Source organism: Lissotriton helveticus, chromosome 9, assembly GCF_964261635.1.
Source record: "Lissotriton helveticus chromosome 9, aLisHel1.1, whole genome shotgun sequence".
In the NCBI taxonomy this organism is placed as follows: domain Eukaryota; kingdom Metazoa; phylum Chordata; class Amphibia; order Caudata; family Salamandridae; genus Lissotriton; species Lissotriton helveticus.
Genome location: NC_136070.1, coordinates 1,149,510,174 through 1,149,523,933, shown reverse-complemented (window position 1 = coordinate 1,149,523,933; position 13,760 = coordinate 1,149,510,174). Strand labels below are relative to the sequence as shown.

At 40.6% G+C, this 13,760-nt stretch overlaps 1 protein-coding gene across 1 annotated transcript in view; it reads left to right on the top strand.

Moving 5' to 3' along the window:
- The window catches only part of CACNA2D3 (calcium voltage-gated channel auxiliary subunit alpha2delta 3), a 2,522,256-nt gene that overhangs the window by 1,897,285 nt on the left and 611,211 nt on the right, over positions 1 to 13,760 (top strand). The window contains exon 27 of the mRNA XM_078662383.1: positions 10,783 to 10,863. Coding sequence (XP_078518509.1) covers positions 10,783 to 10,863 — 81 coding nt within the window. The remainder of the gene's footprint in view (positions 1 to 10,782; positions 10,864 to 13,760) is intronic.

Genomic DNA, 13,760 nt, shown 5'->3' with positions numbered 1-13,760 from the left:
ACCTGACCTGTTAGTTGTGCACTGTGGAGGTAATGATTTGGGCACTTTGACTGGGGTAGGTCTGGAAATGCTTTTAATGGACACCTTTGAGCAATTGATGGCACTTTTTCCTCAGACTGCCTTGGTATATTCAAATATATGCCAAAGACAGAAATGGAGGTGGTCGAACCAATTTTGTCCACAAATTGAGAAGTCGAGGAAGCATGTAAACAAATCTGTTTCAGCTTACATGAGAGACCATGGAATGGGCTCCTTGTACAACAATAACTTGCGTTACTACATGCAAGATATCTACAGAGGAGATGGAGTTCACTTCTCAGATGAGGGCAACAGAATTTTCATTCTGAATTTAAGAATGTGCATTGGTACCTACTTATAAGTACCTAAATGTACCATAAACCCAAAAGCTCTTCTCAGAGCTACCCTACATCTGATCACTCACAATTATTATTTTACTCTAACTTTTTTCACTAATTTTCAACAAAGTACGCTCCCCAGAACGCTTCCCGGTTCGCGAACCGGACGCTCCCCACGCAAAAAAACAAATTTTTTTTTTTTTTTTTTTTGCCCTGCGGGGCCCTTTTAAAGCCTCCACATCAAACCTAGGGGGTCAGGGAGGATCTACTATGCCCCCTTATGGTCATTTACCCCTTTGCTTTGGCCTCCTCTTGTCTCTCGATCCTACCGAGAGACAAGATGGCGGCCGCTACGGACTGTTTGGAATGTTTACAGACGCCGGAGAACCAATCAGCTTCGCAAAGCTCCGTAACGCGAAAAGTACGCGAAGCGGAGCGCTGTTACAGATATATATCTTTTTTTGAACGTTAATTTCTCAAAATCCACTGGAGCACATATATTGAGACGTAGCAAAGGCACATCGGGCTACCAGTCCCTACAATTTTGCCAAGTTTCGTGCAAATCCATTCAGCCGTTCGATTATTATTTTTTAATTTTTTTTTTGCCCCGCGGGGCCCTTTTAAAACCTCCACATCAAACCTAGGGGGTCAGGGAGGATCTACTATGCCCCCTTATGGTCATTTGCCCCTTCGCTTTGGCCTCCTCTTGTCTCTCGATCCTACCGAGAGACAAGATGGCGGCCGCTACGGACTGTTTGGAATGTTTACAGACGCCGGAGAACCAATCAGCTTCGCTTCACAAAGCTCCGTAATGCGAAAAGTACGCGAACTGGAGCGCTGCCCGGTCCGCTGTTACAGATATATATCTTTTTTTGAACGTTAATTTCTCAAAATCCACTGGAGCACATATATTGAGACCTAGCAAAGGCACATCGGGCTACCAGTCCCTACAATTTTGCCAAGTTTCGTGCAAATCCATTCAGCCGTTCGGGCTAAAAGTGAGGCCAACCGCCCTATGGAAAACTCAATGTTAAAAACACGTTTTGGGACCCCCCTTTTTTCTCAGCCCCCACTTGACGAAACCCCCCCAAATTTTCAGGGGCTGCTCAGAAACAAAATGTTCCATTTTCCTGGGACTTTCAGCCAATTCCGTCCACAAACGCCAAAGTTATTAGACATAGAATTTTCAAAATTCCCATAGAGAAAAAATCCTAACTATATATACCTACTGGCGACCGCCAGTAGGTAATATATATATATATATATATATATATATATATATATATATATATATACACATACATAAAAGCATTGACTAACGTACTCAGCTGGTGCTTCTAATCTACGCCTACCCCGGTGTACCTGACCTAAGCCTAATACGTGGGAAGGAGTAAGTAAGTTGCAGTTTTAAGTTAAGTTGGGTTTTTGCCAAGGATCTGAATCAAGAATTTTCTTAAGGGTTTAGTCAGCTCCGTACCTTGGTTCTTAGAATGAAGGAGGTCTTGTATCTCTCTCTCTCAGAACTCGATATCCCAGCAACCCACAAGGGTGACTGGAAACACCGGAGCTGGATTTTCTCGGCTAGAGAAAAAGACAGCGTCTTTCTCAGTGCGTCAAAAGGGAGGGGCGGCTTCCTTCGGCTCTCGCATCAGCTGGGCTTCCGGGCAAGTAGATGACCGCTCTGCTCCAAATCACCGTGTGTTTGCTTAAGGCAACGTTGGTATATTTATACCTGAAAGGTGCCGGGTTTGACGTAAGGTTGGACATAAGACGTCACTAAGAAGGGAAGAGAGCCAGGGGCATCGCACAGGTCTCACCAGGTCTCAAACTGGCCATGCCACAGGCACTGCAGAGGTAAAACTGATAATGCCACTGCTGGGGGAAATTGCCATGCTATTTGAGGATGAAGTACTCTTGGTATGCGTTCCAACCCTAAAAAGGCCACAAACAAGGCTGTGGCTCGATAATCAATGCAGCCTGGTCTGGGGTGTACAGGTGGTCTGCGTGCAGAAGCTCAAGTTGGTGCTTCGAGCTGTTTGCGTACTGAGTTCTGGAGGGGCCGCTTTTTCTCTGGGGAGAACAGTTACTGTCTGACTCTTTGCCTGGAGCGATCTCCACCCCCTTTTGGAGTATTCCTCCCCAATTTTCATCCCCGCAGCTGCCAGTATGTGCATTTTTCGTTCAAATTCTTAATGCCAACATAACAAGTTTTGAGATTTTTATGGTAAATTAGAACCAGTCCTCCTTCTGACTAAAATGTGCATTCTTAACTTTAAACTTTAAACTGCGCAATGCGTGCTATACCTCTTTTGATTTGCAAATCCCTGCTCCCTCCCCTTCAGGGCTAAACCCCACTATGTCAGATAATGTGCATTTTATATATTGACAAGAAATGAAGGTGATAATATTTAGGTTGTTATCTGGATGTTTTTTAACTTCGATTTCACTTCGCAATGTAGTGGAATGTGGAGTGATTAGTAACCTGTATTATCTGTTTTCCAAATCAAAATCTAATTCTTCCTAGAATGTCCCTACATGTTTCATTTATTCTATGTAAATTTATGTGGATGTCATAAAGATCGGACTGTGATTTGGGCCTACTCAACCTATGTTGGACACTCCTGTTTTAGCAGATGCCGACTGTCAAGCATTTGTGCATCTGCAGCATTACTGAGTCTTTGCTTCCATACTTGGTACTGAGTTGGCATTGCTGCTCGCAGTGAGAGACATTTTGACCTCAGTAACTGGGTGATTTTCTGCACAGTCATTTCTGCATCCACACTCATTTTCAAACTAGATAGTATGCTTAATCTTGTAGCCCCAGCCTCTCTGTGCCCTACAGAGCCCAGTGAACCATCGACAAAGAAGATATATTACCTTCCATATATAATACATATATATACATATATATAATCCTCAAATCCATGAGAGAAGTCCCTTTACACTAGCGAAGCAGCCCATGCAATTATTCCTGCCCCACTGCCTTTCCATTGAATGCATAAATAATTTAGGGTGCTTGTTGTCTGACAGTAGCACAGATAGGAGGAGGGCACACATATATATATATATAGTAATTGCAGTTCATCATATAAAGCCACGTTCCGTTGTGGAACTTTTATCTGGCTCTGAAAAAGCTGTGGTAAAATCATGAGGACTGTGGAAATGTCGTCTTTCCCATTAGCACGATAGGCATGAAGAATGACACCATGTGGGTTGTATTTTTGCAGCTTTGTCATGGAGCAGTCAATGCAGTCGACAGTGTTTTTTCCTTTCTCTGTATTTTTACCAACCTCCTTTGAAGTGCACCAGCATGCAAAACATTGCGCCCAGTTCCACGTATATGTTGTAGAACCTGTCTGAGAGAATCCCAATATTTACGTGCACCAGTTTTGCCACGGAAAGCTATGTCAGTGTTCAGAGTTAGCAAATTGTGTACTGGCTGTTTTGGCATTACCCATCTCAAGTGCCAATGTTTTAGAGGGCCTTTACATAGATATAAGTTTACATTGGAAGGAATGAGCGAGCAGGCATGACCAAAGACTCACTGAAGAAGTATTGTATGGTCTACTACAATAAGTTTGATTTGTAAAAATGTATGTGGACCTCATATACACTGTACATACAATGTCTATATACCATGCACTATCAGTGCAGAAAAATAGCAATAATAAAAGTAAAAACGTTCCATAAACACCATAAAAACATAGTTTTTTTTGTTTTTAATCGCGCAAAAATGTGTAACCACTGATAACCACAGTTTTTTTTAAGGCATTGAAATCACTGAAAAAACCCCACCAGCATTGACCAAAAATAGAAACTGAAAACAGGAAAGCCTATATATATATGTTTAACGTTTAGAAAGGAATAGCAATTACTAGATGATGTCATCAGTGATGTCATTTGAGATGTCATTAATGATGTCACTGACCATCTGAAGAGTGATGTAATATGTGAGGTCATAAGCAGTGCATTACAGTGGCACAAGTTATAGGTAGCTCAGGTAACTATAACTGCTGATTTTCACTGGTTTTGTGCAAGTGGAATCTGAGCATAACTATAACGTCCCTGTAACCTTTGTATTTTCAGTGATATATATATATATATATATATATACATGTGTGTGTGAGTGTATATATATATATACCTACCCATCCCTAGGCCCTAAAAAAAAATATATATTATATACTTCTAAACCCATCCAACAGTGCATTATACCACCTATGTAACCCACTGGAGATGAATGTGTAATTAGGGGATAAACGGAAAGCTGTTCTGCTGTGTATCACATAGGCCTTTGAGAAAGGACATCAGGCCCGAAACATGTCAGGCATGGCACTGCCTTTTGTGTTCTTTTATCAGAGTAGTTTTTTTGCCATTAAACTTGCAACCTGTGAGAGTGCACATTGCTTGGGGGCAACTCCTTGGATATATATATATATATATATGTAAATAGTTCCTCAAAAAAAGGACAACGACGCCATGTCTCCTCGTGCAAAGGTTTAATCACCGGTCACTGCTGGACGCGTTTCACCTGTATGAACAGGCTTGTTCACCACCAAATACAATAAAGATTTTTTTTAACCACCACCATTTTGTGTCACATGATCTTACTCGTAATAAAACTCGACAACAAACTCGCTGTTTACATCGTAGTTCTCTGTGTTGAACTTTGACAAATTTAAACAACATTATTTGCTTTAATGATTGTGCATAATAAAGTCTTGTAAAATATCGAATTAAAATGTCATTATCATAATTTTTATCTCACTGTTATTGCTGAAAATACTGCAACTACGATTTTCAATTTATCAGCACATTGGTGTCAGTTAATAACAAACACATATTCTTGGTACAGCAACAGCATTGTACTTTTAAAAGAAGCATATCTTGCAAAGTATATCTCATATACCCCAAGTGGGCCCCTGTTCTTAACATTTACACATGTTGCAATGTTGAATCCGAACCTGTTAATTACACCGGAGTGTGTTTCAAATTAAGCCCATGTGGGCATTTTGTACATAACTACATCATACACCAAAATCTAAATCGAAATTCTGCCCAAGTGGGCTTGAGAACTACCATACTATGCAAATCCTGTCTGTACTAATGTTTGTATGTGAATTGTCCCCTTAACTTAAAACTGTTAAAAAACAAATTTATACTGGGAGATTACTGCTGAATTTTAAAACCTCACTATAAATGTGCATGAAAATCTTCCTCCATATTGAGACCATCAGGAAATTTGGTGTTAAGCCCGATAATAAAACATGATTCCAATTGTCTCAATTTCTTTCCACGATTTCCTCCTCTTGTACTCTGTGAGATGGCTGCAATAACAACATATGTTAATCCCTGTATATATATATATATATATATATATATATATATATATATATATATATATATATATATATATATATATACACACACACACATTCTCACTTATATATACTTACCTTGCAATGTAAAGGCTTACATTGTAAAGGCATAATCATGGTGAGGCCTAGCGTTGTAGAGGCAATGCATGGTTAATGCATAGCTTGATAAGTAATGCATGGTTAAAGGCATTACATTGTAATGCACGCGTTATAAAGACTGCTCCCATAGGAAAGCATTGGGATACAATATTAAATCCATCTAGGAAACAGCTGTAGAGTTCATTCTTGGACTTTTCTTACAAAGCCAATTGATTGGTAGAGTAGGATTTGTATTAGATATTTTAGAATAAGTGCTTTTAGAATGTGTAAGGTGGCCTGTTACCTGTCCCAAGCCTCTAGAACAGGCTTCTCCAATGAGTAGCTCGTGAGCTACTGGTAGCTCTACAGCTACCTATAAGTATCTCTCTTCTGTGCAACCCAGCCTACTAAATTGACGTTTTTTTCTTGCCTGTGTTATATAAACAACAACATTGGAAAACATGTCTTTAAGATGAAAATAGGAGTATTTCAGAACTCATAAGCTGACATTTGGAGAAACAAAATGGCTATATTTCCAAAGTATACTTAAAGCTGATATTTGAGTGATAAAAATCATGCTGATTAGGAGATTCATATTGCTGATATTATTGCCTTGGTGCCAGGGGCATTACAGTCCCGACTGTAATGTATTACCAATGTGTTAGCATGCCACATTGACCAAGAATGTTTTTTTTACAATACTGCTGTAAACCATGCCTGATGCACTAAGATGATCAGTGCTGGTAATCCTGGACATGGTGGCCACTAAGGCAATCTTTTCTGAAGTGGTCACTAATACGGCACTAATAATGTGAGTAGCTCTGGATGATTTTCATCGAACATCAGTAGCTCTTATTAAAGTAAAGGTTGGAGAACCCTGTTCTAGAAGTTAATTTGCATGAGTTTCCACCTGTCACCCAGGAGCTGACTAGCCCCTTTGATGAAGTGTGAACTTGCTCCCAGACAGAGACAATGGCCTTCAGTATGGGGAGGTATTCTGTTTCTCTGGCATCCAGACCATCTGGGCTGTGTGCTAGAATTTAATTAGCTTGAAAATATCTTACCATGTGTCAGGCAGAGGTAGCTAACACCTGGACCTGCTCCCTTCCTTTGTCCACTTCGTTAGTCAAGCACCATGCCCTGGGGAAAAGGTGCTGCACCAGAAGTGTTTTTCAGAGACTAAGGAACAGGGTTTGCCCATTTCCCTGGCCATACCTCCATGAGGTGCGCACAAACTCATCACAGGGGAAGAAAGTTTCTAACATGATGTTTTTGAGCAGAGGGGTGCACTGTAGGATTTTTTGCAGTAAGGTGCACAGGAAGTGCTTCCGAGACAGATAGGGTACCCATATGAGCTTTCAAAGCAATGGTTAGGGACTGACCAGGGGTTGCCCCACTCACAGACTGGGGCCAGGCACAAATGTGGCACCATGGTCACCTCCTCTGATAACTTCTGGAGATGTAGAAGAACAGAAGAGGGCTGCACTTACGGTTTGTGACCTGGGAGGAGCCCTGAAGACTGGACCTGCTCTCCCTCTTGTACCCAGTACAAAGAAGTGGTCTTCAATGGTCATAAGGTTGACCTCCTGTTTGAGCTACAGGGACACAACAAACTTTTATAAGCATTTGTCCGCATTTGCAGCTAACCAGTACCGACTGGAACAGCCTTTGACCCTGCTGTTGTTGTCTGCTGGATTGTAGTCCCCATGTTCCTGAAAGCCAGGACTTAGAAACTTTTGTACAACTTCTTGCCCTGAGAACCACCAACCTGCCAAGCAGATCTACAGAGGGTGCATCACCGCTGGGAATGAGTGTGCTGCAGCTCCAAATACTACTCCAGCCATAGCCTTCAACCTTGCTCTGCTGAAGACCTTTATCTAATTAAAAGATTGTAAGTGTGCAGGAAACTTTTTGACCACAACAAACCTGGTCCTTGTATCTGACTTGTGCTCCATCGATGTTGGCCTTAAAACGTAGCCTTGTACCAGTCAAGAGCAACCAGATGAATGCAATTGGCACCTAATGCTTTTTGGCAATATTTTTACATTCAAAGCTTAAAAATTCACAACACCGGTTCAACCTACTTCATTTTTGTTGTCATGTTGTTTTATTTATTAAAATATTATCTATTTTTAGAAATCCGTTTGTGATTTTTCTTGTGTTGTGTTTTAGCAATGTCTGAGCTCTGCATAAATACTTTTCACACTGTCTCCAGATTAAATTGGTCCGCTTATTTCAAAAAAGGTTATTAGAATATTTTTGCAATGAAACAACAGAGTCTTACTATTTGTATATATTTTTCAACCATTCATATATATATTTGTTTATATTTGTAACAGTTTTAAATAATTTATTTTAATTTAATATTATTTCCAATTGGATTTTATTTTAAATCCCTGCCTGTATTAATCTCTATGGTAGGGTGTTGCAGTACTAATGGCTGAAAAATGTATATTGCTGGACTATGTAATGTACTACAAATAACAATTCCCAAAGTACATGCAGAGTTTTCGTCTTCACACCTATACTGTTGTGTGTGCAGTTCTCTGCACACTTACCTACACATTCTAGTAGTAAATGTGGGAGGGGCAGAATGGAGGGAATGGGAAAAGGGACAGACTCACTAGAAAATGGGATCGCATTAGAAATGAGTAGGAGGGGCATCACAAATCCACACAAGAGTAAACCAATTGCATTATTTTGGGGGTGGAGACATGTAACTTGCACTTGGGTACACAGTTTATGCTTGGAGTTTGCTCAAATCCGCAGTAGAAACGTACTACGAAATTTTAACTTTCTCAAAAGTTAATTTATCTTTGTGAATCCGGTTCATAATGTTTATTGTTGATGTTTGAAAAATGAGGAGACTTTTATGCTTTTAACAACCTGGATTCAAACTCCAATGTAGCTCACTGGGTAATGTTGTTGTTTCAGTTTTGCTATGCCAAACGGGGTGCATGCTCACTTATGTTTGTGTTTTATGGATAACAGAGCAGCCTTTGATGGTATGGACTGAGGAATTTAATTGGCGAAGATTCATTATGGGACTTCATAAGTAATCTATTAAAAACAATCAGGTCATTCTATAAAGGGGTGTGGGTATATGTTAAACTTTACCAAGACCATCTTATATCTGAGTACATTACAATAAATAAGGGGCAGAAGGGCCTTATCATGTATTTGGCGGTGTGACCGTGAGCCGCCATGCAATGCCCTCTCCCGCACCACCAAAGTCATAATTATACCACCCACCGGATTCTGACTGGAATCTAGCTTGGGTGGTACTGTGGCATCTGGCCCACAGCCATAACAGGCACCGCAATGTGAATTTTAAAGGTAGTTCATGCAGGGCATGGACTGTTCGGCCCATGCCCTGCAGAAACTGGGGGTGCATGCAGGTATGTAGAGGCAATAGGGGGCCTTGTAGGGCCCCCTAGGTTTCCTCACGCCACACTTTTCATGGTCGTGGCACCACCATGAAAATTTTGGCAGTGAAGAAACAAGTAATATGCTTGGTGGTGTCACAGTGGCACCGCCAGCATATTACCAGCCTCACACTGCTGCAAGACCGCAGTGGTTCTGTGGCGGTCCGCCCTCCCAAGTTGAAATGTGGCAGGTGAAACCAGCAAAGTTGCTGTTAATTGTAGCTTGAACTGTGTTGTGGCACAGATTTAATGTAATACTGTTAAATGTATGGATCTTGTGTACACAACATTAACAGCATCAAGTACTTTGGGCCATATTTATGAGGCCAGTTGCGTCACATGTGCACCACGAAACGTGGCGCATGTGGGACGCAACTCAAAAATTAGAACTTTGAAGCCATACAAGGCAACTTTGCATGACCCTGAGTGTTTTAATAAATCTGGAGTAACGCAACGCAATGCAGCGCAAATTGATGTATTGTGTTATTCTGGCCTTGAAAGGCATTGCATGGGTGTTTTGACGCAACTCCCTTGGATTTTGATGCATTCCCAGATTTACTAGAAATGGTAAAGATGGGAATGAGCCAATATGCTACACCTTCCCTAGGGAGGCTCTAACAAGGAGAACTATCTTTATTTCTCCTTGTTACTTCCTCTTTGTATGTGTTCTGCGGTGCACATAGAAAGAGGAAATGCCTTAGAGGACTGTTCTTGTGAAGGAAGATGCCCCTTCCTGCACAAAAACAATCCAGCAACCAATGGAGGCTCCCTTGCGCCATGGTGTAAGGGTGTCTGCATTGGTGCTAGGCAGCCCATTGTGCCCCAGTGCTGGGTAAAGGACAGGAGTGAGCTGTATTGGCAGTGGAGTAACGAAACTTGAGGGGGCCGCCCTGCAAGGACATGACTCACCACCTACCACTTTTGCTGAGGGGCCGCCTGGGGCTTGGGGGACCCCCTGCACCATGGGGGCTGTGGGGGCTTATGTTATGCCACTGCGTATTGGGATAAATATGATGCTTTACTGCCCTTTCCTAGTGATGCTGCACAGTGCAGCAAGGTGACTTGCTATGCTGTGTCACTTTGCCATAAATATGGCTCGTAGTTTTTCTTTTATTGCTTGTCTATTTAGTGTTTGTCTATGTTATCTTCATTAAGAAATACTGTAAAGATTTTATGATGGTTTTTGTTAGTAAATCAGTAAATTTTATGACTAAGACTATCTTTTAAAGTCGCCATATAATAAATCAGAATTGTCTTCTAAATATAAATAATTAGGAGATAAGTTAAAACACAAACTTTGCAAAGCCTAAGTAATAAAGTATGAGTGCATTAAAATATAAAGTAACAATTTAAGGATGCTTGTTTATCTGCATTTTGAGTGGAATGCTTACTTTACAGGCCACTCTCTCCAAATGGGCATGCCAGGATTTCTGATTGTATTTTTGGAAAATACGTATGATTGCTTCTGCCAACATAATAGAATGCAAAACATGCAGTTTGATTTGTGGTTTACATTAAATGCCCCTTTCTTCTTATTAATTTCAGGAACAGAAAATAAAAGCAACGTGGTGACAGCCAGTACCGCAGTTCAACTTTTAGACGACAGGAAATCTCCTGTGGTGGCAGGTAAATTGCTCATTCTAACTGAGCTTCTCTATGATCGGTCTGAGCTCACTCGCATTACAGAATCATAGTGGCCGCCAGTTCTGCTCATGTCAAGCTAGCATTTAGTTGGTTGAATTGCAAAGCATGATAACGGGAACTATGGAGCAGGTAGTTAAGCATTTTGAGAGGGCCAGTTCAGTATTTTACCCTTCCGAGGATGAAACATTGAGAACAGCCATCTGTAAGTAATACTTGTTATTAACAATACTAGAAGCTGGTTTAAGAACAGTATAAAAAAAATATCCGATTCACAAAGGTTTTTCTGGGAGTTTGCAGTGACCTGGTCCTGGCTTAGGAGGACAGATAGTGTTAGACAGGCAGTGGCAATCGACCCATCATAAGTAAAGTTCCCGACCCATCATATATAAAGATCCCCGAGCAATCACATGTAAAGATCTCCTCTATCCAGCACTGCCACAGCAATGGCATTTATCCCACAATGTAATAGGAGCTCGATCAATATTTGTTTTTAAATTGACAAACCTATAAAGCGTTTTTTTCCTGCAAAACATAAAAGAAACGTCCTTATTTTGAACAGCTCTGCGTCTTTTAATTTTTGGACGCTACCTCGCTTCTGCCAGACTCTAAATGATAACATTCTCGTAAATATCAAAGAGTAAGTCATGCCTGCATGGAAACATCCATGTAATGTAAACCAGGCCTTTAGATGTTATTATTACCTCTTTCCTGTTTTCTTTGACAATGTATAATGAGTTTGGCTAAAAAGAAGGAAGATCTGTTTCCTGAAAGAATTCAGAAATTCAATAATTGGGAACTTCTCATGCAACTATGCTGCCTATTCCAGTGATTCCTACCCATACAACATGCGGGGAATGGGGAGAGAATGCCTAGCTATGTTAAGAAAGATCTAAACGAAGAATTTGTGTCACTAAACGCCTGCCATAGAAGCACACAAACAGAGTCCAGTTGGCAGCTAAAAGAAACATGTAGCAGTTTGAACACCTATGTGCACAAGTGAGTTTCAGTGAAGTTACAATTTAGGTATTAGAGTGCCATCTTGGATGTCTACACAATGATGCTGATGTATTCAGGAGTTACCATGCAATGTTCTGCAAAGAATTTCAAGGATCTGCCACTTTGGAGGGAGCTCTGCTTTCTGAATATCAAGGTATTCTCCAGAAGGCCTGCATTTTACATGACTGATTCAAGAACGCATTTGTTATTCCTCAAAAGACTCTTGGCATAGCTACTCCTCCTAACTAGCTTTGTTGATCGCCGCCAATTCTTCCTAAGATAGGGCTTATCTTAGTCACCAGTGGAGTGAGCCTTTCTATCCTGCTGGTAATGGTGGGTACGTTTTCTTTCACTTAGCAGCATAAGAAGACGCTGTCTGAGGCAGCATGAATTCAGCTTTTAGACACCTCACTGTTACATGGATAGATGCTATTGCGTCTGATTAGTCCTTCCAAAGTACATGACTACTGAATACTATTAAGAGCTGCTGAATGTATTATTGCAAACCCTCATTCCTAACCTACTCCGATGGCATTATTCCTGAGGATAAGCTGAATAAGGGTGAAAGGGTTGTGTCAACCATGGGTTGTGTTTTTCATCAAGCGGACCTCCTTACAGACTAGTGATAGGGTAGAGGTGTTATAATTTGACTGTCCATGCATATTTCATTACGAATTCGTTCCCCCATGTCCGTGCTGAATAGCTGCTTATGCATGCTGAATGGGGTTAGTCTGTTAGATTAATTTCACAATCAAGAACCAGTGCATCTGTTCCATTTCTGGCAAAATGTAGTCTAATTTGGAGATTTTACTAGCAGGTAAGGTGCCTTCGTCTTCAACTATATAAATAACCCTTAGACTCATCAAACCAGAATAAAACTAACTTCTAGTTGAGGCATGTTCAAAAAGTACTTTATATAAGGGCTTTAACTCAAAAATGTACTTTTTTCACTGAGACATTCAAAGGGCTAGTAACAGAAGAGTCAAAACGAACTTCCACATTTCTTAATATCACTCAGTGGAATCTGGAAGGAGACAGGTATTGAAAGCCACAGATATCAAATTGAGCTGTGATGTTACCAGCTGTTAGTATTTCCATAACGCTTGGGTTATGTTTAAGAATATTTTAGCCTATCCCGCCATCTAAGGTTTGCATTCATCCTACAAAACCAGCAGTGTTGACAATGTGCCTACAGGTCTTCTGTCCCAAAACCTTTTGGTCGTCTATAGAGTTGTTCATGAAATAGTATCTAATTGACTGAATGAATGAGGAAGTGCAAGAGAACCAATGTATACTTTTGTGAAAAGGTGAGAACATTCAGCCCTGCTGAATTTCACTTGTAATACCATGGCTAACAAGATCCAACACTGTCATAGTCAATTACTCTTCAAACATTAACAAGGAAGCTATTTCTCTGGCAACCCAGGAACTAGCTAGGAGGTGGGATTTTTGTGTGCTAAGAAATTCTTCATGTGTTCATTGATAGGCTAAGTGACCAGTCAAGATGGAGACACCAAGAGTAAATTTCAAACGCAATTTAATGGATCCAGTAGCCCAGGGTTGAGGGGTGCCTAGTGGTGATTGTTTTTTAAACTTGGTGTGACAATTAGCATTGTTACTGTTTTGTGCTTGCTCATCTAAATCAGGAAGGCATTTGTAATGATGTACATAGCTTTAATTAACCCATGGGAATATAGAAGAGATTTTAATGTTTGGACCAATTGATTCTCTCGTGGAGTGAGAACATACTCGACATTTGAGGGGTAACATTGCTTGTTCATATTTACGGGGAAGAACAAATACATCCATGGAGAGTGCTTGACAGACAATCGTAGAGTAACTGGAGTAAGTGATGAGTATGTTTAGGGCTTAAATGTTAATTG